Below are 26,107 nucleotides of genomic sequence, written 5' to 3' on the forward strand. Positions count from 1 at the left end.
CCCCACAAAGGTAGGGAGAGCACTTCCTGTCTTGCCCCTTTCCTGTTCAGCCACAGGACCTCCATCTTGGAGGGGTTGAGTTTCAGGCGGTTCTGCTCTAACCATCCAGCCACGGCTTTCAAACATCTGGCAATATCGGGGGGGGGGGGTCTGCGTGGCCATCCATTAGGAGATAGAGCCGGGTGTCATCTGAATATTGTTGACAACCCAGCCCGTAACTCCATACCAGCTGTCCTAGAGGGTACATGAAAATGTTAAATAATGTGGGGGATAATACCCCTCCCTGTGGTATCCCACAAGGGACTCTATGAGGGCATGATAACATCTCCCCCACTGCCACCAGTCCCGGAAAAAGGGACACAGCTGGTCCCAAAAAAAGGGAAAGCAAGTCCCAGAAAAAGGGACAGCAGGTCCCGGAAAAAGGGACACAGCCATTGAAGGGCTGTTCCCCGAATCTAGGCCCCAGCAAAGTGGTGGGTAATTAACTCATGGACAACCATATCAAATGTGGCCAACAGATCAAGCAACATGAGTACCGCCGACCTGCCTGTTGCCGAAGATCATCCTGCGAGGTGACCAACACCGTCTCCACCCCATAGCCAGGACAGAAGCCTTACGGGTATGGATCAAGCATATTCATGCTACTGGCGAGTCATATAAATACTAAATATTCTCCTCATATTAATTTAGGAAAATGCATTTTTAAAATTATTTCTGGTTGCAAACTCTTCCCATGTAACCTACAAACTCTTTCCAAGTCTTTATTTTAATAATCTGGGTTAAGGCAATGACTCACTCCCCCTGCACCCCAGCACAAACACTATTGTTCTTTTCAGAGAATCTTATTGAACTAGTAGATCAGATAGCATTCGTTTATGCTTGAAGGAAACTGCTTCGTGTCCATATTATTAAGCACAGAGGCTGCCAAGAAATTGAACCGGGTTACAACACTGAGATTTGATATCTTGGTAACTGTGTTTAGCAGAAACAAGCAAATTAAAATAATGCATACTGGATCATAGAAAAATCAAGCATCATAATTTACTATACTTGCACTGCCACCCAGAAAATAAACTTATTATCCCAGCAATGATATATGAGCCAGGGGAAACTGGACCATTTTTGCATGAAGAGAGTATATAGTTACCTGCTTCAAGAAGTCTCCTGGAAGGTCATAGGTCTTACACAAATCAGATATTTTTACTTGGCCTGTTTCCTGTAATTTGTCATTGGTTTCTTCTGCCACTTGATCCAGGTAACGCCTATAATGAATATAAGAATAAACTGTTGATACACAGTCATATCAACATTTCTTTGTCTCATACTATGGAAAAAGTTAATAGACATAGTTTGCTGAAGCGGTTCTTGTCCACCAACCTTTTTCCTTCCTCCAACAGCTCCTTGGGAATTCCACAAGTCTTCTATCGAAACCTGGGAACTCTTGTAAAGAAAATGTACTGCAGCATGGGAATGAAGGGGGGAAATCATGCACAAGGGGGGAAATCATGCACAACCAATTTATTGGTTTACTGCGGTGTTGATCTATAATCCCGGCAGTTCCCAGGAGAGGCAGAATACAAATATAAACATCAATCAATCAATATTGCATCCCGCTGACCCTCTTCACTATATCTTGTGCTGCAGTGCATTTTGTTTACAAGATTCTCCCAGTTCTCAACAGAAGATTTTTTTGGATCTACAGGAGAGAAAGGCAAAGAAGATCCATTTCATAGGATCAATCTTTATTTCATACATTTAAATTAGACATTATACATGTATCAGGCCTTTTAGAAACATCAGTATAAAACAGGTCTTGAGCGGGATCTTAAAACAAAACAAAATATCCAGCATATAAACTTTTGTGGAATAAATGTTGTTAGTTTTTAAGGTGTAATTGGAGTCCTGTAGGTGATAAAGTGGTAGACGAAGTTCCATGTTGGTAAGCATAAGGTCATGCCTAGTGGGACAAATGTATAGGCCAGGCTTTCTCAAGCCTGGGGTTTCTTGATGGCCCTGGAAGGGTCTATTAAATAGGTAGGAGTTAATCATAGGACCATATATGGTCATGCCGAGCCACCTTCCCCCTCCCAAAATGGCCAATGATGGACCTGGAGTGGGTGGCAAGGAGAGGGACCCTGGGTGGGCATGTTCACAGTTATGCTTCCCAGCCTTATTCTACACAAGCTTGTTCTGAGTTTCTCAAAGGCTGAAGAACATTTCAGAGGTTTTTCAATGGTAAAAAAAGTGAGAAAGGCTGGTCTCGGCTAATGGGATCTGAACTTGCTGAGACCAAGAGGGGAAAAGATCTTGAGGTCATGGTCAATAGCTCAATGAAAGTGTCAATGCAGAACAATGCAGTGGTGAAAAAAGGCAAACTATGTTAGAAAGGGACTGAGAATAAAATGGTCAATATTGTAATGCTCCTCTATAGATTCCTGATTTGGAATACTATGTACAGTTCTGATCACTGTACACAGCTTGGTATAGCAGTTAAGAACAGCAGCCTCTAATCTGAAGAGCTCGGTTTGATTCCCCACTGATCATGGGCCAGTCACAGCCCTGTTAGAATTGTTCTCACAAGGCAGTTCTGTCAGAGCTCTCTCAACACCACCCAGCTCACAGGGTGTCTGTTGTGGGAAAGCAATTATAAGCCACTTTTAGATTCCTTCAGGTAGTGAAAAGCAAGGTATAAAAACTAACTGTTCTTTTAATCTCAAAGAGAACACTGTATAGCCGGAAGAAGTAGAGACTTGGAGCACCTTCCCTATGATTTGTTGTTGTTGTTGTTGTTAGGTGCGAAGTCGTGTCCGACCCATCGCGACTCCATGGACAACGATCCTCCAGGCCTTCCTGTCCTCTACCATTCCCCGGAGTCCATTTAAGTTTACGCCCACTGCTTCAGTGACTCCATCCAGCCACCTCATTCTCTGTCATCCCCTTCTTCTTTTGCCCTCAATCGCTCCCAGCATTAGACTCTTCTCCAGGGAGTCCTTCCTTCTTATGAGGTGACCAAAGTATTTGAGTTTCATCTTCAGGATCTGGCCTTCTAAGGAGCAGTCCGGGCTGATCTCCTCTAGGACTGACCGGTTTGTTCGCCTTGCAGTCCAAGGGACTCGCAAGAGTCTTCTCCAGCACCAGAGTTCAGAAGCCTCAATTCTTTGACGCTTGGCCTTCCTCATGGTCCAACTTTCACAGCCATACATTGCAACTGGGAATACCATAGCCTTGACTAAACGCACTTTTGTTGGCAGGGTGATGTCTCTGCTTTTTAGGATGCTGTCTAAATTTGCCATAGCTTTCCTCCCCAGGAGCAAGCGTCTTTTAATTTCTTTGCTGCAGTCCCCATCTGCAGTGATCTTGGAGCCCAGGAAAATAAAATCTGTCACTACCTCCATTTCTTTCCCATCTATTTGCCAGGAATAGAGAGGGCCAGATGCTATGATCTTAGTTTTCTTGATGTTGAGTTTCAAGCCAACTTTTGCACTCTCCTCCTTCACCTGCATCAACAGGCTCTTTAGTTCCTCTTCGCTTTCTGCCATTAGAGTGGTATCATCTGCATATCTGAGGTTGTTGATATTTCTCTCTGCAATCTTGATCCCAATTTGTGACTCCTCTAATCCCGCCTTTCTCATGATGTGCTCCGCATACAAGTTAAATAGGCAAGGCGACAATATACAGCCTTGCCGAACTCCTTTCTCAATTTTGAACCAATCAGTGATTCCATGTTCAGTTCTCACTGTTGCTTCTTGACCTGCATATAAGTTTCTCAAGAGACAAATAAGATGCTCTGGTATTCCCATCTCTTTAAGAACTTGCCACAATTTGTTGTGCTCCACACAATCAAAGGCTTCAGCATAATCAATGAAGCAGAAGTAGATGTTCTTCTGGAACTCCCTAGCTTTCTCCATGATCCAGCGTCTGTTGGCAATTTGATCTCTAGTTCCTCTGCCTCTTCGAAATCCTGCCTGTACTTCTGGAAGTTCTCGGTCCACATACTACTGGAGCCTAGCTTGTAAAATTTTGAGCATAACTTTGCTAGCATGAGAAATTAGTGCATTGGTGCGGTAGTTTGAACATTCTTTGGCATTGCCCTTCTTTGGGATTGGAATGTAAACTGACCTTTTCCAATCCTGTGGCCATTGTTGAGTTTTCCAAATTTGCTGGCATATTGAGTGTAGCACTTTTACTGCATCGTCTTTTAAGATTTTGAATAGTTCAACTGGAATGCTGTCACCACCACTAGCTTTATTGTTGCTCAGACTTCCTAAGGCCCATTTGACTTCACATTCCAGGATGTCTGGCTCCAGGTCAGTAACTACCCCACTGTGGTTATCAGGGATGTTAAACTCGCTCTTGTATAGTTCTTCTGTATAATTTTGCCAGCTTTTTAAAATCTCTTCTGCTTCTGTGAGGTCCCTACCATTTTGGTTCCTTATCATACCAACCTTTGCATGAAACGTTCTCTTCATATCTCCAATTTTCTTGAAAAGATCTCTGGCCCTCCCCATTCTATTGTTTTCTTCTATTTGTTTGCACTGTTCATTTAAGAAAGCATTCTTATCTCTTCTAGCTTTTCTCTGGAATTCTGCATTCAATTGGGTGTATCTTTCTCTTTCTCCCTTGCCTATGACAGAGGTTTATAAAATCACGCATGGGATGAAGAGAGTTGACAACTTTTTCTCCCTCTCTCCAAATTCTAGGACTTGACATCATCCAATGAAGTTGACAGGCAGTAGGTTCAGGATGGACAAAAGGAAACACTACTTTACACAGAGTGGTTAAAATGTGAAATTTGCTGCCAGAGGATATAGGCAGCTTTAAAAGGGATTAGATGAACAATAAGTCTGTCAGTGGCTATTAGACATAGTGAGGGGAGCCTCCATTCAGAGGAACTGACCAACCAATGTGTGAGACAGGTTACTGGACTAGATGGATCACTGATCCAGCAGGGCTCTTCTCATGTTCTTATGTTTTATTTTGCTGCCTATATGAAATCTTTAAATTAATGGTAAACTGAAACCACAGTGTTCAGTTCCTTGTATTCTCTTACCAGCCATTTGAAGGGCCTTTGGGGGAGCTTTGAGTTGCCATACTAATTGCAGTTTTTTAGGAGTACAGCATTGTATTCAGGCGTGGTATCACAAGCAAGTCATGATGATCCATGTCCGTAACAGATCATCGTTATTGTTGTCTGTGTTATTTCACTCACAGTTCCTAAAATCAAACCCTAAAATCTATTCTGCCAAGAATCCCAGAGAACAATGTCCACAGGAGGGTAGCTCCAGCCCCTCAGCTCAGCAGCCTTCAACCTAAGGAGCCTTCATGGCTTCAGACTCTTCTCATCGAGAGAGGAGGAGGGCTGTTTTTTTATACTCCACTTTTCACTAACCGAAGGAGTCCCAAAGTGGCTTACAGATGCCTTTCCCATCTCCTCTCCACAACAGACACCCTGTGAGATACGTAGGGCTGAGAGAGCTCTAAGACAACTGCTCTGTGAGAACAGCCCTAAGAGGACTGTGACTAGCCAAAGCTGGCTGAATATGGAGAAACAATTAGAATCTGCCATTCTTAACCATTGCATCAAGCTTGGTCTCCTGAGAATAAAAGCTCGTAGAGTAATTCCAGATCCTTTTACACATTTAATGTTGTTATGCTTGAGATACCAGATACATAGTAAAAGACACACACACCCCATCTTCTGTGCACATTTTGCTTCCTATACTTTCCTGTCTGAGGCACCTTCAGTTATCCTATATACCTGCATAGTCTTTCTCTGTTATTTGGATTCATTTGCTCACAAGGAACCACAATAAATATTGCAAGAAAAACCTTTCTATCTTTGTCTTAAGGAAGGATTAAAATGGTTTTTTAAAAAGTTAGGGAACTGCAGTAATACTTTAGAACAGCGATTTTCACTTTTATGGCAGCTCAAACTGCTTCATAAAAGCTGAAGAATGATTCCTCAATCACAATTCGTAATTATTAGCCTTCAATTGACATTCATCACACCTAAAAGCATGATATGAATTTCCACTGCATTTAATTACCCTTGAAAGAACTCACTCATCTATAAGCTGTCCCAACACTAGTTGAATGGTTCGATCTGATTTGACAATGTCATGAGCTCGGCTTTCAATATGGAGCAGATCTACATTTATTACCTGGAAGGGGAAAAACAAAACAGGTTCATGCCCAGAAGCCAAATTATATTGCCATTAAAACAATCTTTTTTTCATAACGATTATACACCAGCTACTTTTCAATTGTCAATACACTAGCAATATCTTTACTGGTACAGAGACCGTGTTATTAGAAAATAAAATAACTATTAACTCACAACATAAAATATACATTTCCAGAAAAAATCTAATTATGAAAAGCTTAAAATACTTGAAATTTAGAAAAAGAAAAAAGGATCAGTGGAAATGAAACGTTAATTAATTTTATGAATGCCCCAGTTACCAAGCAGTTTTATTTATATATGCTCTATCATTTAATAAGAGACTTCTAAAAAAAAGCAGGTATCAAGTATTAAATTAAATGCTCATGAATAAGAATGTTTTTTGTGTAACCAACATAACGGTATGTAAATAAATGCTATTTACAGCTATTAACAATGAGCTAGAGATTAGTGGTTAGCTGTGTATATATTCTATGCCTATTTATGTATTTATTTATTTGCCATTAAGTTGCAGTTAACTTAAGGTGACTCTGGTTGGTTTTCAAGGAGAGAGACATTCAGAGGTGGTTTGCCATGGCTTGCTTCAGCACAGCAACCTGGCACTTCCTTAGTGGTCCAAATACTAACCAGGGTTAATTCTGCTTAGCTTCTGTGATCTGATAAGATCAGGGTGTAAACTGCACAGAGCTTTTATTCCAACCCCAGATCGATTCAGTCCCTGCCCTCTACACAGAATGCGATTTCCGTTTGGATTTGGGGCGATTTAAAATTTCCTTCTGCAGCATGAAGGATTGATCCGGAATGACTCTACCTTTATTGTGCAATATCTTAGAGTGCTTTTAATGCTCAATATTTAATGGCTGTTTTGAATCTGGGCTCTCCTCCTTGGTAGAGGACTCATGATTGGCCACAGGTGGTCATGTGACAAACTTGCCTTAAAGGAGAAGCCCCTAATTTCTCTCAACTTCTGTCGGTCCTGGATTTTTTCTCCCTTCTCTGTCTTTTTTGATCCTCTCCCACCCCTCTCCAAGAAAAGAAAGAGGCTCTCTGCTTGGCTTCTCCCCGCCCCTTCAAGAAAAGAAAGAAAGGGGCTTAGCTCCCCCCCCTTCTGAACTACCCTAACTACGTGCAGAAGACTATCCTGTTTCAATGGGGGGGGGGGGAGAGGAAGATCCAAGTTCAAAGCGATCTGAATTCAACAGGATTGACAATGGAATAAATAAATTAAGTGCAGACTCTGCCCAGGACAGGACTGTTTAAGTACCCAATCATTCAAGACTGCTGTAAATTTTACACTGGTTCAATTAAATACAGATTGCAGATTTTCTTCAGAAAAGTCAAAAGTTACCTGTTGCAAATCAACAATGTTTACACGACCTATAACAAGAAGACTGCATTAAAACAGATTTTAAGACACTGGTATAAACAGTTATTAACAAAGAAAGTAAAAAATTAAGAATATTCATTTAATTTTATAACCCAGTCAAACATTTAGCCAGCTCTTATGTATGCTTACTTGTAAATAACCCCACACAGTTCAATGAAACTTACACTCATGCAGTACATGGAGAACTGTAAATTTCTTTCACATGTAGATTTAGAAGCATGGCTATTGCTGCTTTATGCACAATTACTTGTATGCTTCACCAGTTTCACATTTCCAGCCATCTGATTCACCACTTGCACTGAAAAAAGCTGAAACACTTTTATTGGGTTCATTATGTTTACCTGGGTCAGCATGAAAGGGTTTGAATAGGCAGCAGCAACGTCACCAAAAATGGAGAGATATAGAAGACATTTGCTGCAACCCAACAATTAGTTGGAGGTCTGAAATTTTGACATATGCAAGGAGTTTTACACAGTCACAATGGTATTCCAATCTAAGCAGAGAATGCTACTCCACAAAGCATCTCCTCCTCTGAAGGGAATTTAGAAGGCACTTCATAGATGTGCTTCATAAATACATCAAGATCGCACACAGGTCAGTATCCATGGCAATAGTTGGAGGTGAGCTCCACAGAAATAAGTCTGCTAGTCTATTGAAAAAAGAAGATTGTTGGGATGGACAAAGCTGACTGTGAAAGTGAAGCTGTGAAGAGTTCATTACCAGAAAGGAAACTAGCTCTAGCACCCTTTCTCATACTTCAAAGGACATACATTATTTCTAACCACAGTATTTGCCAATTCAGAGTGGAACTGATTAACAGGCCTGGATGTTAACGACATCCAGTAGTACACGGACAGAAGTTTATAAAACTCAAAGGAAGTATGATGCCCTCAAGCACCAAAAACACATATTGCAGGTGATTCAACAAAACAGAAATGTGCTTCCTATGTTATATTTTTTCCAAAAGCAAATGGGATGTAAAATCTTCATTCTTTGAATTTCTAAGTGCATTAAGAAACAAAGGCACACTTACCACCCCGAACATGAAGTTCATCACGTATCTCTCTACTAATTTGTGCAGGAGTAATATATTCTTTTCCGTCAAGGGTGTGCACAACATCCAGCTGTTTTTCAGCAATCAACTTAGCGACAATCTCTATGCAATTACGTTCCGATAATCTGCACACATAATAAAGCAAGACAAGTGTCTTCAGGTACAGCCTCACAACTCGGAATTTAAACAAGTGATATGCTGCAACTGTAACAGTCCAGAGAAGCTTCAGCACATTGCGCTTATGCAGCGCAACCCTAAACAGAGTAAACAGCCTTCTAAACCCTTCAGTGAATTTAGGAGGGTGTATCTATTTATGATAGCATCATTACTCCCCTCAGCTAGCTGTATTCGTAGGGTAAATAAGAATTGCAATTAATGTGATATACATTTTATTTCTGGTGAATATTATTTCAGATTAATATATGTGGTTTAATCCTGTGTTCTTGGCAAAAGACAAGCTGCCCAGTATATATATCCAATAAATCCAATATATCACAATTAAGTGATGTATACACCATTTCAAGGCAGAAGCCTGAAACAAAGTGTTTACAAACCGTGCTTGGTGATTCAAAAACACTGGGGGTGGGGGGCTGCCTGTGACCTCGAATACCTTCCTACCTAGGATTTGATTCAACCATGTAGCTATGGCAAATACCACAGTCAACAGAGTGGTGATTATGTCCTGAGAGACTCTAATTTGTCACTCTACCCTGGAAACTTGCTGAGTGACTTTGGACCAGTCACACACTCTCAGCCTAACCTACCTCACAAGACTTGTTGGAAGGATAAAGTGGAGGAGACAACGTAAGCAACTTTAGGTTCCCATTAAGGAGAAGACCATGGTACATATAAATGAATGAACAAAAAACTTATTTGTTCGCAATGGGCTTGCTCACTTCACTTGCATCTTTCCTCCTCCCTTCATGTATAGAGCATGACTGAGAGCTTCTGCTGAAATTCCATTTAATCTTAAATTTGTGGGAAATGACAGTCTCCTCCTCCAACCCGCTCCCTCCTCAACCCTAGGATTACAATTTTTTGTTTTATCTTAGTTTATAGCCCCATGGTATTAGACGGCACACATGCCTGCATGTACCCAACACATGAGGGCGAGCATGATTGCCCGTTTATGCACTGGGAACTTCACTGCCCTAGCTCCTGTGCAGGAGCACAAATTGGGGGCGGATGAGGCACAACAGGCCAAATGTTCCCCCATGTGGGTGCAGGAAGAGATGGGGCAACCTGCCACAACTAAAACTCCAGCCTGCAGCCCAGCATGAAACCTCCAGTGCATAAATGGTCATTGAGAAGCCATATCTGTAACTGTCACAATCTGAAGTTTGTTGTAGTGTTTAACTGTGGCCAATGAAAACAGCTGAAGTGTTTTATTATAATACAAAATTTCCTCTACTTCGTATAAATTGCTAATTTTTGGAATTATTTGTCAATTGATTTACACTGATACTGAATCGATGAAAGTATAAATAAAAAGTTTTCTGTTCTTTTCTTCAAGGAAGTTCTGCAATCAATTAAACACTTTCAGTGAAGAAACTGAGACAAGTGGATGAATAATTTGATGTTTATTGTTATTAGCATTAATTTCCACACAATAAATCAAAGCAGTTGTCAGCCTGAATAAAACTCTCAAACACATGGTTTATGCTATAACCAGAGGGCTGCCATAAATGTTCAGTAATATGTGGATATATAATACAGAATAATGTGTCTAGAGAAAACTATAATGAACGCCTCAGAAATATTTTTCAGCTGCACTCTGTGATGGCAACAGCTCAAGCAGGAACATTACTTTTAAGTATCACCATCTTCTTAAAGATTTCAAGAGAGTAAACCCGTTTTAATACACACAATAGTAAGAAACTGAGGGCAGAGTTGCCCTCTCTTTCTCATCTGACAGATGAAGCTACTCAAACGGATAAATGTATATTGTGCGAGCATAACTTTCCAGCTTTTCCATATTGTATATTAGGGCTGGCCTTTTGCCCAGAAGACCTCCATTAACAACAATAATAAAATATGGCAACTCTGAGTGTTGTGGGAAGGAGATTGATATGGACAATAACACAAAACTATGATTTTTAAATGTTTTGTCAAACCAAGGTTCTGTTTGCAGGCACCTACTTTGCTTCAACACACTGATTTCATTGTTTAGAATGCCTCTGTGGCCAATAATTAACTACCTGACAGCATTACCGGGGAAGAAGGCAGAATTAAGATGTCCTGGTTTGTGATTACTTGAAACCGAAATTAGGACTAAATCTAGTTAATAATACTAGCTGTAGACCTCGATTTCAGATCCCAGTTTCATGGACCCTAGTTAGGGGGAAGCCTGCGTTCTGATTTGGGAAGCCATCTGCACCGACACCTGCGCACGTATCGACACAGCGAGTCAGCTGAAATCCAGTCAGGCATCTTCAGGACCCACTCCCGCAAGCAGAAGTCCGGCTTTAAAATGACAAAAATCAACCACTTTCTTCCGTGGCTATAAAAACGAAACGCAAAAACTTGGCTTTCCTTATCATGGAGGTAAAGCGAAAGGGAAGACTGCCTGCTGAATGCCTGCATGCCAGGACTGCGTTAAAAGCACGACAGACCGCGGGCCCCAAGTTAAGAGGAAACGTCAGCACATGTTGCTGTCGGGGCAGAGGGAGAGCTCCGGTAGTGCCTGCAAGGGACAGCTGGAATTGCTACGCGAAAAGCGTCTAGGGCACGGGAGGCCCAACTGTGGCCTTCTGGACTACAACTCCCATGAGCCCCTGCCAGCATGATGCTGGCAGGGCTCATGGGAGTTATAGTTCATGGCCATCCTGAGAGCCACAGTTGGGCCACCCCTGGAGCAAAGGGGACGGAGGAGCGCGCGACCAGGCGAGGGGCTCGCGCTTGACTCCGCCTCCGAGGCTTCCTGTAGAGGCAGAACTCTCCGGCTGTTCTCCTCACCTTTGTGACGCCTGGGCAAACTGGGCGGACTGGAATTGTTGAGACAGTTTCAGGATCTCTTCCCACGTGGCCGCCATGACCGTCGCTCCAGGGAAAGGAGAAGCGGCGAGGGACGGCGAGCGGGGAGGATTCCGGCGAGGCCTCCCGCTTCAACTCACACGTCACCTCGGAGCCTCTCCGGCGACGGGCTCCGCGCAGGGTCAATCCGCCGCCGCCTGGCGCTTCACGAGCCTCGGACCCGTTGAACAGCGCCATCTGCAGGAGGTAGCTGGAAGAGGCGCCGTTTCCGAGCTCATTTTTCAGTCGCCCCTGCCCCGCGCCTCATATAGATGTGGATGTTTTCCGAAATAACTCGATTTCGATGGGGACAGGATAAAAGTCAGAATGGCCCAAAACGGGGTAGAATAGGCATCAAACAGGCCATAAGAACCACAAGAAGCAGTGGGATGTTTTACAGACACTTGGGAAAAATATTTTAGAAATGAGAAAGTGGAATTCACCCTATTGAACACCCCAGAACGGACATTAAACAAACGAGTACCACAAAAAGCAGTGGGATACATTACAAACACTTGAGGACAATGTTTGCAAATACTGTTTGTTTTTTGTTTTTTTTGTACTATTATTTGTTTAATGCCTGTTCCAGGATGTTCCAGAGGCATTTTGGCTTGGAAGGGGTTAATAAAGGTGTGGGAGATCCACTTTTTCATTTCTAAAGTATGGTCATTGAGCAGCTGTAATACATTCCCAATTATTGCGGTACTCTTGTTTAATGCCCATTCTGGGGTGTTCAGACGCATTTTGGCCTGGTAAGGGTTAATAAAGGTGTGGGATTTCCATCTTTTCATTTCTTTAATTCTAGGGTTTTTTTATTATAAAGAAGCAGAATATAGAAAAGAAAAAATAGTTAATTACATAAAGCAGAGTATCTCTTTCCTTTACAATTGTCCACACCATCAATAAAATTACTAATTCAGATATGTTAGATAGTATTCCCAGTGATCATAATTCTTCCAGGGGTAGATTTGTCAATTCAAATTCAGGGGTAGATTCAGTAGATTTGTCAATTTAGCCATTGTGGCAAGTTCTCCAACTTTGTCCAGCCATGTGTTCAGACCAGTCAGACTGCTTCCAGTTTTTTGCTACTAAAAGTCTTGCTGCAGTAGTACCATGAAAGAAAAAATCTCTAGCATTTACATGTGAATTATCAGGAAAAAAGCTTACCAACATATATTTGGAATATAAAGGAAACTTAATTTTTAACATTTTTTCCATTAAAGGTGCGCTTCCTTCCCGTGCCTCCCGCGGCGTCAGGCCGCCGGGCAGGGAGCACCCGCCAGCCGCGCTACGCTGAGAGAGCCCTGATATTACTGCCCAGTCAGAACAGCATTATCAGTGCTGTGGTGAGCCCAAGGTCACCCAGCTGGTTGCTTGTGGGGGAGTGTGGAATCAAACCCAGCTCACCAGATTAGAAGTCCGCACTCTTAACCACTACACCAAGATGGTTTTATTGCAGAATGGATTTGTGTTTGTAAAGTGTATGTGTATGTGGGTGGTATGTGAGGGAAACTGCTTGTATGCTGCCATTGAAAATAGAAAAGAGCCAGTGCACCTCAGGCAGCACAAAGCTGCCATTACTGCTATTGCTGTTGGATGGCTATGGACCTAAGGTTTCTCCAAAGCAGATTCAGAACTCAGCGAGCTGGTATTTCCTAAACCTAGAGCTGGCAACCCTAGAGTTTGTAGCCTGCTGGAAATTGGTTTGTTTGAGTCTTTTGTCTGGTCTGTTGCTCATTGATCAAGGTCTTACCAGAACTCTCCCATTCCTGTGCTGACAGGATTTCTGCTGTTATGGAGAGTGACCATCTCAAAGACAGAGGGCATCAGTTGGAGAAGAGGGCATGTGATCCCTTCTTTGGCCGAAAAACCTATATCCCCTCATACTGATGATACTCCTGGGGGGAGGTGTGTGATGACAGTAGGCTGCCTTGCAGCTACACAAGCACAGTAAAGGTCAAGGGAAGGTTGAAGCTCCTGACAATATATCCACAATATATGCATGTGGAGGAGAGCGGAATCAAACCCAGCTTGCCAGATTAGAAGACTGCACTCCTAACCACTACACCAAACTGGCTCTCAGGGATGCTTTGCCGTTTTGCACCTGTGTGTGATTGCAGCCATCTGTTTCTTGTTAGCTTATTAGATCATCATAATTGCCCCAGCTCTGATACATCAAAGAATTTGCTAACTATAACTGGAGCGTGTTTCTTTGTTTGGGAGCCTCATTGTGAGCCTAGCTCCCATCTGTAAGGATACTGTTGTTTTAGATTCTGAATTTGTGCTCAATGGTAGGATAAGTTTTTAGAGAGATTAGGCTTTTTGGACTAATCCTGTCTCCCAGCTATTGGGGGGGGGGGGGGAACAAGAAACAGGTTTTTTTCTTGGAACTCTGTCAGCCTGCTTTTGCCCGACCTGCTACTTTGTATTGCTGTAGCCTTAAGCATATATATATTTAATATACTCCTTTCCAAACACTTGGCTCTGGAGTGATTCTTTTGGCTCTCAACATCCTTGGGACCCACAGAAGGGGCTATTTGAGCTTAGGCTCTTCCTCCCGGGTAAGAGAGGTGACCCAAACACCCTAACAAGGTGGGCTTCTGGTAGTGGATGATCATTGGAAATATAGAGAGTGGTGTGGTTGTTGCACACATCAGGTATTTTCTAGATAGGTTGATAGACAGTGATGGGGAAGTGTCAGTTGTTATGGTACCTGTTGTGTGATTCTGGAGGAAAAATTGAGGTTACTTGGCAGAAAGTTAGAAACCAAGACCTCAAAGGTAGTGTTCTCAAAAGTGCTATTCATTCCATGTGCAGGGCCAGCTAGACAGGCACAGATCAGGAGTCTCAATGTATGGATAAGAAAGTGATGCTGGGAGGAAGGGTTTAGATCTGATAGGCACAGGGCAGCTTTGTGGGATGAGCCAAACCTGTACAAAAAAGATGAGTTTCTCTTGAACCAAAAGGGAACCTGGCTGTTAATATCAAAAAGATAGGCAGAGCAGAGAGGAAAAGCAAGCAGGAGATAGGAAACATCTGATTCAGGATATGTCAGTCCAAAGGGATGATTGCCTTAGCACTCAGACTAATATTGGTAGCACATAACTGAACTCGGGAGTGAGGGTAGGATAATGCGTGAGGGCTACCTAAGGGGCCAAGGGAGGGTGAAGAAGGAAAAACATTATAGATGTCTATATGCCAGAGTGAGAAGACTCTGAGCCATGATGGGGGAAATGGATTAGTTTAGAGTTCAGTGACAATTTAGATCTAGTAGGTATCTCAAAAACATGGTGGAATGGGGAAAATCTATGGGATACAGTCTTTCCTAGGTATAATCCAAACTTTCTCTACTAGTTTTCATTAAACCCTGCAGTTTCTTGATGGCCTTGGAAGGGTTTCCTGAATGGGTGCAAGTTAATTATTTTTAATATATATTTTAAATTTGTTAAACATTTATCTGGTAATATGACCATATATGGTTACGTTGACCCACTCACCCTAACCAAAATGACCACTGAGAGGCCTGAAGGGGTGGGAAGGGGAGGGGCTCTGGGTGGCCATCAAGCCCTAAAGGTTACTTAGAAGTGAGGGTTTGCTATCATTCTCCTGATCAAACCCTTGAAGCTGATCTTGAGATGGAGAAGGAACTAAGGGAAATGACTAAAGCAGATAATGTTACTACACGGGGAGAATTCATACCCTCACATTGACTGTGTAAATATGTGCTTGACCCATGCTGTAGAAGTGGGATTCCTGTGTACAGGAACCGTTGGTTACTCAGCCAACTAGAGGAGCAGTGATCTTGGGGTTGGTTCTGAATGGATCTTGAGACCTGGTGAGAAATGTGTTTATTATTTAATTTATTGACTGCCACTCCTGGACCCAGCAGCTCATGGCGGTTTACAATGAGCCCTGATAAAAACAACAACTAAATTCCTTCCCTGGCAGCATAATCTCATCTAATTCCCTCCCACTCACTAGCCCACACCCAACGCACATGGCTCACTGTCCCCAAGGAGAACATCTCCTACCACAGATGGTCAGGAGGAACCCTGATCTTCCATAGCCTGGTCTCAACCAAATGATTGGTGGAAAAGCTCCATTTTGCAGGCCCTGCATAACTGTGATAGCTCTATCAGAGCCCTCAGCTCTTCCAGGAGCTCATTCCACCAGGCCAGGGGCAGGACTGAAAAGGCCCTGGCCCTGGCCTTAGCGAAGGCCAGGCACATCTTCCATGGGCCTGGAACCACCAGCAGATTCAAACCCACAAAGTGAAGAGCCCTGGGGGGAGGGGCATAAGGAGAGAGGTGGTCACTTAGATATGCAGTGCCTAGAGTGTGGATGGCCAACACCTTGAACTTGATTACCTTGAACACCAGCTAGATATGGGTCCTCCAAGATGACCTAGTGAAGACTCTAGAACAGCAGTCCCCAACCTTTTCCTGGTTGAGGACCGCTTCTGGGGGACCGCTTCTGCGTGGCAGCTCCACACATGCACGTATGCGTCTGCCGGCATGCCAGCGGCCACACCTGTCTCTTCCCCCCCCTTGCAGTGAGAAGCTAGCCACTCTAGAGGCCACTCTAGAAGCTGCGTTTTGTACCAACTGTAATTTCCAGATCAAGGACAAGGGAAGGCCTGCATAGAGCGAGTTACAGAAGTCTAGTCTAGAAGTGACTATTGCTTGTTTGCCTATGGCCAAGTGCTCCTGACAGGTAGGGTGCTAGTATCCTGGCTTGGCATAGGTGGAAAAAGTCCAGGAAATTACAGGCTGGCAGCCTAAGATTACTCCCAGACAAATTAGTAGCAACGGTCATCAAAGACAGAATTTTTAGGCACATAGAGGGACAAAGGCTGCTGAGGGAAATCAGCATGGCTTCTCCAAAGGGAAGTCCTGCCTTGCCAATCTTCTGGAGTTTTTTTTTTTTTTTGACAAAGTGAACAAACGTGTAGACCAGGGGTAGTCAACCTGTGGTCTGCCAGATGTCCATGGACTACAGTTCCCATGAGCTCCTGCCAGAATTTGCTGGCAGGGGCTCATGGGAATTGTAGTCCATGGACATCTGGAGGACCACAGGTTGACTACCTCTGGTGTAAACAATAGTGGCCTGGTAGACATTATATACCTGGACTTTCAAAAGGCTTTTGACAAGGTTCATCACCAAAGATTCCTGGGTAAACTTAATTGACATGGGATATTGAGGGGACTTCTCTGAAAAAACATCGAGGCATAGTTGACGTTGCAGTGGCTTTATGTCACTTCTGAAGTAGCACTTGGGTATTTGGGCAAAAACTATAGGTAGAAACCAGATTATCATAAAGATTTTGCCCAAATACCAGAATGTTACCCTGATGGCACTGCATTATGGTGCAACTTCCAAATCACATTGGAAGTGGGCTCACTGTAATGTCAGATCTGTCTCCCTCTCTCTCCCGGTAAGTCACCCCCCCATCCCCTGCCAGTTGCAAGGAGCAATCTGGAAACCCTATTTCCTTGAATATATTAAAATTGCTTTGTATCTGGTATATTTCTTCTGTTCAGAAAATTTCTGAAGCCAATAAGGAACACTTCCTTGAAATAAGCAACAGATGACAAGCCTATTTTGAGAACATTGGCCAGAACTGCGAGCAACATTATGAGATAAATTGAGGTGAGAATTGCTGACCACTGAGTATACCAAAAGGGCTTAGTGAAAGGATTAATAATCATAAAGCATGGATAAAGCACAGAGGTTATTCCACAAATGTTCTAATTCCTTTCCTCAGGAGCTTTGACAGAAGCATTAGTAGTGCAATTTTAGGAAAAACTGTTAACACCTTTTTTCCTGGACTGGTTCCCATCAGCTGGGCCGTTTAAACTGGGATTTTAATCTTCTGTGTTTGGGAAAATTTTTTACAGTGTTCTTATAATCTTTTCTGAACCTTTAGAATAGAGTAGAACAGAATAAAATGCAGGTAAATTGTTGCAGGTAAATTCCTGAATTAATATAAAATCAGTGGTGATTATATATATACTGTACACTGCCTTAACCAGTTGGCAACAGAATGGCCAGGCTGCTCCAAGGGCCACTGGCTCTCAGAGGCCATGCACACGCAGTGTGCTGCCTTGACTGGGGTAGCATCAGCTTCCCAGCCACTCTACCCTCAGAGGCCCTGCAAACATTGCACACTGCCTCAACCAATGTGGTTCCAGGGTGCCCAGGTTGCTCCAAGAGCTGGCAGCCCTTAGAGGCCCCACAAATGCTGTGTACTGCCCCAACGAGGGCAGCACTGGCGTTGGCAGGTTATTCAGAGGGCCACTGGCTCTTGGAGGCCTCAAAAATGCCATGTGATGCCCTGACCACAGTGGTGCCAGCATATCCAGTTTCCTCCAAGGGCCAGTGGCCCTCAGAGGCCCCAGAAATTCTACACCCTACCCCAACTACTCCATGAGCTGGTGGCCCTCGGAGACCCCACAAATGCCATGCACTCCATGGACTGGAGTGGCAGTAGTGGCTGCTCTGATGGCTTCTGCCTCTTGGAGGCCCCACAGACACTGCCCGCTGCCCTGACCAGGGCAGTGCTGGCATGTACAGGGTACTCCCAGCCTTTCCCCCAAATGGTGGCACTGAGGCTGGGCCCAGGCCCTGATCTAGGCTCTCTGGCTGGCTTAACTCCCTGAGGTAGGCCAGCAGAGTGGTGGGTTATTTTTCCAGCTGGAAAAAGCAGGAGGTGGAGGTAGTGGTGGAGAAGCATCCCCCACCTGGTTGATCCTCCTGGGCAAGTGACATCCCTGAGGTCCAAGGAGGAGACAGGGATGGTCAGGGCCAATGCACAACCTACCAGATTGGTCCTTTGGTATGAGTGACTCCCCAGGGGGTCAATCAGGCAGGCTATGCATCATCATTTTTGTTTTTATTGTTTATATATTATGATTTATTAAATTTCTATACTGCCCTCCCTATTTGGCTCAGGATGTTAAAATTAACAGTAAATTAAAAACCAAAACATTAACAGTAAAAAATGTAATAAAAACATAAATAGCAATTTAGCAGCCTTAAGCAATAGCAACTGCCCAGTATTGACTGCCCATAAATCTCAGGATCTCCTCCAGGAGCTAATTCTACCAAGTAGGGGCCAGCACTGAAAAATGTCCTAGCCCTGGTTGAGGCCACATGTACTTCCTTAGGGCCAGGAACCACCAGTTGGTAGAACGAGCTCCTACTTGGTAGAACGAGCTCTTGGAGGAGATCCTGGCCCTGTTGGAGCTGGTACAGTTCTGCAGGGCCTGCAAGATGGAGCTCTTCTACCAAGCCTTTGCAGAACAAAGTGCTCTTCGGGAAACATAGGCAAAGAGGTGGTCCCTCAGGTATGCTGGGCCCAAACTGCAGATGGCCTTGAAGGTAAGTATCAAAATCTTAAACCTGATCCAGAATTCTTTCAGAAGCCAGTACAGCTGCTACAGAACAGGCCGAATGTGAGCCTTCCAGTGTATTCGTTTGAGGGCCTGGGCTGCTGCATTCTGGACCATGTACAATTTCTGGGTCAGGGATAAGGAAAGTCCAGCATAGAGCAAGTTGCAGAAGTCCAGTCTCAAAGTAAGCATTGCATGGATCACCATGACAAGGTGTTCCAGGGTCAAATATGGTGCTAGTAATTTGGCTTCAAGAAGATGAAAGAACACAAGCCACACTACTCTCATGATCTGTACCTCCGTAATAAGGGAAGAATCAAAGATTACACCCAGATTCCTGGTTGAATGTTCAGGTATAAGCTGTACCTAGTCCAGGTTGGGTAATCATGCTTCTAAGTGTGGACCTTTCCTAGTGAGTCACAGGACTAATGTCTTTGAAAAGTTGAGTTTCAGATGACTCTGCTTAATCCATCCCATCACTGCTTCCAGACATCTGGCGAATAACTCTTGGGAGAATCATGGTAGCCATCTATCAGGAGGTAGAACTGGATGTCGTTGGCATCCTGATGACAATCCAGTCCAAACTCTAGGACAAACTGGGCAAAATGGCTCATAAAGATGTTAAATAAGTTTGGGGAAAGGACTGGGCCCTGAGGAACTCCACAAGGGAGCTGGCAATAGTTCAGTACATTCTTCCTGAGTACAATTCTCCATCCATGACCTTAGAGACAGGAAATCAGCCACTGTAGATGTGTCCCCCATATCCCCGCATTGGCAAGGTGGTGAACCTTGAGCAGTTGCTCATGATTATGTAGAATGCTGCTGTGAGATCAACCTGCCTCAATCCAGCTGTTATCTGAGGTTGTCCATCAGGGATGCCACACCATCTATACCATTAGAAAGACTTAAAGAGATGGGAGTTCAAGAGGGCTGGGAATTTTAAAAAAGTGAAATACTGAAGGCTCAATCACAAACAGTTCCCTTGAGAAGAAAAGGTGGATGGAGCCTAAGGAAGCCAAGGTGGCTCCATAAGCTGAGAGTGAGCTAAGATTGGCCAGGGAAGCCCATTGTAACAAGAAAAGATTTTTCAGTTATGTGAGGAGCAAACGTAAAGTAAAGGAGGCAATAGGACCATTGTTGGGTGCGGATGGACAAACTCTAACGGAAGATGCAGGGAAAGCAGAAAGGCTTAGTGCCTATTTTACATCTGTTTTTTCCCACAGGTCAAAGTGTTTAGGCACATCTAGAGATGGCCGTAGCCAAAGGATAGTGTCTGGGTGGCAGGTTAACATGGATAGAGAGGTTGTCAAGAGGCATTTAGCTGCACTGGATGAGTTCAAATCTCCTGGTCCGGATGAAATGCACCCGAGAGTACTCAAAGAACTTTCCAGAGAACTTGCACAGCCCTTGTCCATCATCTTCGGAACCTCTTTAAGGACTGGAGATGTCCTGGAGGACTGGAAGAGAGCAAACGTTATTCCGATCTTCAAAAAAGGGAGGAAGGATGACCCGGAAAACTACAGACCAGTGAGTCTGACCTCTGTTGTGGGGAAGATAATGGAGCAGATATTAAAGGGAGCGATCTGCAAACATCTGGAGGACAATTTGGTGATCCAAGGAAGTCAGCATGGATTTGTCTCCAACAGGTGCCAGACCAACCTAGTTTCCTTTTTTGACCAAGTAACAGGTTTGCTGGATCGGGGAAATTCGGTTGATGTCATTTACTTGGATTTTAGTAAAGCTTTTGACAAGGTTCCCCATGATGTTCGGATGGATAAGTTGAAGGACTGCAATCTGGATTTTCAGATAGTTAGGTGGATAGGGAATTGGTTAGAGAACCGCACTCAAAGAGTTGTTGTCAATGGTGTTTCATCAGACTGGAGAGAGGTGAGTAGCGGGGTACCCCAGGGCTCGGTGCTCGGCCCGGTACTTTTTAACATATTTATTAATGATCTAGATGAGGGGGTGGAGGGACTACTCATCAAGTTTGCAGATGACACCAAATTGGGAGGACTGGCAAATACTCCGGAAGATAGAGACAGAGTTCAACGAGATCTGAACACAATGGAAAAATGGGCAAATGAGAACAAGATGCAATTTAATAAAGATAAAGTTCTGCATCTGGGTCAGAAAAATGAAAAGCATGCCTACTGGATGGGGGATACACTTCTAGGTAACACTGTATGTGAACGAGACCTTGGGGTACTTGTGGATTGTAAGCTAAACATGAGCAGGCAGTGTGATGCAGTGGTAAAAAAAGGCAAATGGCATTTGGGGCTGTATCAACAGGGGCATCACATCAAAATCACAAGATGTCATAGTCCCATTGTATACGGCACTGGTCAGACCACACCTGGAGTACTGTGTACAGTTCTGGAGGCCTCACTTCAAGAAGGACGTAGATAAAATTGAAAGGGTACAGAGGAGAGCGACGAAGATGATCTGGGGCCAAGGGACCAAGCCCTATGAAGATAGGTTGAGGGACTTGGGAATGTTCAGCCTGGAGAAAAGGAGGTTGAGAGGGGACATGATAGCCCTCTTTAAGTATTTGAAAGGTTGTCACTTGGAGGAGGGCAGGATGCTGTTTCTGTTGGCTGCAGAGGAGAGGACACGCAGTAATGGGTTTAAACTACAAGTACAACGATATAGGCTAGATATCAGGAAAAAGTTTTTCACAGTCAGAGTAGTTCAGCAGTGGAATAGGCTGCCTAAGGAGGTGGTGAGCTCCCCCTCACTGGCAGTCTTCAAGCAAAGGTTGGATACACACTTTTCTTGGATGCTTTAGGATGCTTAGGGCTGATCCTGTGTTGAGCAGGGGGTTGGACTAGATGGCCTGTATGGCCCCTTCCAACTCTATGATTCTATGATTCATAAGCAGCTGTCAAATGATTTGAGGAATAAAAAAGTCGTTTAGGAAATGGAAAGAAGGCCTTATTACCAAGGATGAGTAAATAACCAATGATTGTAGGGAGAGTGTTAGAAAAGCTAAAGCTCAATATGAGATTAGGCTAGGAAGAAGTGCTAACCATAGCAAAAAAATTGCTTCTTTAGTTATATTTCAAGTAAGAAAAAGTGTAGGGACTCTTTAGGACCAATGCGAGGACAAGAAAGTGAAATTATAATAGATGATGATGAAGAGAGGGCTGAACCGCTTAACTCCTATTTCTCCTCAGTCTTCTCTTGTGAGGGAAATAGTGCTCAGTGTGCCAAAAACATATCACAACAGGGGGGATGAGAATGGTGGCCTAGGATCACTGTGGAGGCAGTCCATAAACACCTAGTTTCTGTCAATGAAACAAGGTCTTCTGGGCCAGATGAATTGCATCCAAGGGTATTAAAAGAACTTCCATATGTAATCTCTGAACTTCTGTCCATTCTTTTTGACACTTCTTGGAGAACAGATGAGGTACCATATGATTGGAGGCAAGTGAATGTTGTCCCCATGTTCAAGAAAGGAAAAAAGGAGAATCCGGGTAACTACCAACCTGTCAGCTTGACATCTGTAGCTGGCAAAAGTTTGGAACAAATCATCAGTCGGTCCTTGAGCAACTGGAACAGACAGCTGTGATTTCTAAGACTCAGCATGGGTTTCGCAAGAACAAGTCATTTCAAACCAACCTTATCTTTTTTTTCAAGAAAGTGACTACCTTGCTGGATCAGAAGAATGCTGTGGACACAGTTTATCTGGATTTCAGTAAAGCTTTTGATAAGGTTCCACATGATATTCTTGTTGACAAGTTGGTAGAATGCAGTATGGATCCTAATTCTGTCAGGTGGATAGATAACTTCTTGACCGATGGTACCCAAAGGGTACTTGTAAATGGTTCAGCATCCTCTTGGAGAAGAGTGACGTGGAGTACTCCAGGGATCTGTTCTGGAGCCTGTGTTGTTCAACATAATTATGAATAAATTGGATGAGGGATTAGAGAGGGTACTTATTAAATTTACAGATGATTCTAAACTGGGAGGGGTAGCAAACACAACAGAAGACCAAATCAGAATACAGGATGATCTTGATAGGCTCAATAAGTGCACTAAACTAAATAAAATGAAATTCAATAGGAACAAATGTAAAGTTTTGCATTTAGGTAGGAAAAACCAAATACACCAATATAGGATGGGGGAGACTTGTATTGGCAGTAGTATGTGCGAAAAGATCTAGGAGTCTTAGTAGACCATACATTGAACATAAGTCAGCAGTGTGACTCAGTGGCTAAAAAGGCAAACAGTATTTTGGACTTCATCCAATGGAGTATTGTGTCCAGATCATGGGAGGTGATGGTACCACTTTGCACTGGTTCGGCCTCAGCTGTAGTATTGTGTTCAATTTTGGGTACCACAGTTGAAGAGGGATGTAGACACACTGGAGGGCAACAAAGGAGGGCAACAAAGTTGTTGAAGGGTTTGGAGACCAAGATGTATGAGGAAAGGTTGGGGGAGCTTGGTCTGTTTAGCCTGCAGAGGAGACGACTGAGAGGGGATTTGATAACCATCTTCAAGTATTTAAAAGGCAGCCATGTAAAGGATGGAGCCAAGTTGTTTTCTCTTTTCCCGGAGGGAAGGACCAGAACCAATGGGGTGAAATTATTGCAAAAGAAATTCCATCTAAACTTCCAGAAGATGTTCCTGACAGAGAGGTCTCTCAGTGGAATAGGCTTCCTTGGGAGATGGTGGGTTAGGGTTTGGAAATCTTTGGAAATTTTAAAACAGAGTCTGGATAGCCATCTGACTGAGAGGCTGATTCTGTGAAGGTTCATGGGGTGGCTGGTTACAGTGGATGAGTTATAGGGTTGTGAGTGTCCTGCATAGTGCAGGGAGTTGGACAAGATGACCCATTTTTTAAAACATAAACACAAACCATATCAAAACTTGTTTGGTGCCAGTGAGCGAAGCCTTCCTCCTGTTTCCCTGTTGCTCTAGAGGGGAGCTGAGCTGGAAGATTAGTAGTATGTCCTTTGACACACTTCAGTTGCTAGAGCAGAAACAAATGGTTTATTGGGTTCATGTTCTGCTTTATAGCTGCTGTTGAAATTTTACTGGCAATAAAGATCACAAAAATGGTTTGATGTTTGTTTCTGACAATTTACTCTTTATACAGATTCTTAGAGGAATATATAATAGCAGACAGCGAATTGATTAAAAAATCACTATGTCAATATTGTAGCTCTGACTGATGTTCAACTACAAAAAATACAATAAATGCAGGTTTAATAAACAATATGCAATTCATCCACAGTATCTTATTGATTCATACTAGTAAAGCCATTCACTGACCCTATTTAGAAACAATAAAGGGAAATTCCACTGGTATTAATGCTGCCACTATGAATTAATGCTGGAAGTGTGACAAACTTTAGTGTAATACCCACAGGTGTTCAAAGACACTTGAAAACTAATCATCAAGGGACAAAAACCTTATTGTTGGTTAACCAAGTATGAGTTCATGGAATGATGTAAATTCTGTATCTGCTTCTCAGCTACTGAGGATTTGTAAAATCAGTTTCTGGAAACATGGATGGCTACATATGATGGCCAATCTGGTCAGTTTTAAAATAGCCTCTGACCTAATTTATGATCCATTTTTTCTTCCACTCAAATATTTTAAGTCCCCCCCCCTTTTTTTTTTACACAGGAAAGCATATTGAGAAAATCCAGTTCTCCACTAGAGAAGAGAGAATACCTGACCAGGGCCACTTACTAGAGAGCATATTTAACCAACATTATCCATGTAAAATGCATCTTGGTGGCAGGCTCATGCACTTTCCGTGCACTCTCTTTCCCCTCTTTGTTCCCCTGTGGTTCGGTGCAGAGATTAATGGATGGTAGTTTCACCTCTGCAGGCCATGATTCTTGCGCTGTCATCAAAAGCAGGGCTATGTTCTCCTAAATCCATTGGCAGTGAACAGAGCACAGAGAGAATGTAAATCTGCTCTCTGGCTGCTGGTGAGGACAAAGAACCCTGTTAGAGGCAGACGTGGCTAGGCTATCAATGGGAAGTTGCCAGCTCCAGGTCGGGAAACTCCTGGAGATTTGGGGATACACCCTGAGGAGGACAGAGACTTCTGTGGGATACAATGCCATAGAGTCTACCCTCCAAAGCATCCGTTTTATCTAGGGGAACTTCGTAGTCTGAAAATGAACTGTAATTCTTAGGGAACCCTGGGTCCAATTGGCTGGTATCCATAAAATCTACTTAAAGCTACACCATTAGAAATCTACTTTGTGAAGGGAAAACTAACTTTCATTAACCCTTGTACTCACTTCCGTATATCAAAAGTAACTAGATTTATTCTCTAACCAGGGGTCTTCCTATAAGAAAGGAGGTGGGGTGGAGTGTCAGGGTTGATAAAAAATGTTTTCTGAATGTAGCCTCAGTGTTGGCGGGCATACCAATCCTGGCTGGCCGGCCTATAGAAATTTTAGCTGTAGCAATAATAAACATTTTTTCATTCAATTTATATACCACCCCTCACTTGCTGTATCTGACCCTTCTCCCCAGGAAATGTCTTTGCACAGAGAAATGTTGACAATATTTTAACCATGTCACTTGAAAAATAGTCTGTTAATGACACAGTCAACAAATTTAAATTCTTGACTTGATGGCTTTTATATTATCACCTTCAGTGATAGTCTAGACTTCAAATGTGAAGCTGCAATATTTTTTGAAGCTCCACTGGCCCTAATGGCACCACTATATAAGCATGGGTTAAATCTTCTAACTCAATAACATACTGATAAATAATATTCCTTTAAGTCTCTACAAAAGGACATTTTTAGTTCAGGCTGTTGGCTACATTAGACGGGGAACTAAGGTAGTGGAGTGGACTACAACACTTTAGACTACAGGCACAGGGTCACGTTTTGGAGTGTTTCCCTATGTAAACATTCCCTTATGAGTAGAAAACCACAGCAAATTAATTTCACTTATTCCATTGTTTTGCAGCCTGAACATTATCCGGAACAAAGACAGTGAGTATTTTTAATAATGTATTTTTAATACATTATTTAAATATTCCTGACTTTTCTTGAAAAAGGGACCTCAAGACAGCTTGCAATAACACACACAAAAACATATAACAACA

General features: G+C 43.1%; 1 protein-coding gene across 2 annotated transcripts in view; it reads right to left on the reverse strand.

Moving 5' to 3' along the window:
• Positions 1-11,783, reverse strand: part of UFL1 (UFM1 specific ligase 1) — a 35,853-nt gene extending 24,070 nt beyond the window's left edge. Inside the window, exons 1-5 of one of the 2 annotated variants that reach the window (XM_077303882.1) lie at positions 11,578-11,783; positions 8,602-8,747; positions 7,530-7,558; positions 6,064-6,161; positions 1,148-1,262 (exon numbers count right to left, since the gene is read on the reverse strand). In XM_077303882.1, the coding sequence (XP_077159997.1) occupies positions 1,148-1,262; positions 6,064-6,161; positions 7,530-7,558; positions 8,602-8,747; positions 11,578-11,654 (465 nt within the window). In that variant the 5' untranslated portion in view covers positions 11,655-11,783. Of the gene's footprint in view, positions 1-1,147; positions 1,263-6,047; positions 6,162-7,529; positions 7,559-8,601; positions 8,748-11,577 lie in introns of those variants that run through there. The other variant, XM_077303891.1, reaches the window with a different exon arrangement.
• Between the last annotated feature and the right edge of the window lie 14,324 nt (positions 11,784-26,107).

The sequence above is a fragment of the Paroedura picta genome, chromosome 1, assembly GCF_049243985.1.
Source record: "Paroedura picta isolate Pp20150507F chromosome 1, Ppicta_v3.0, whole genome shotgun sequence".
NCBI lineage: Eukaryota > Metazoa > Chordata > Lepidosauria > Squamata > Gekkonidae > Paroedura > Paroedura picta.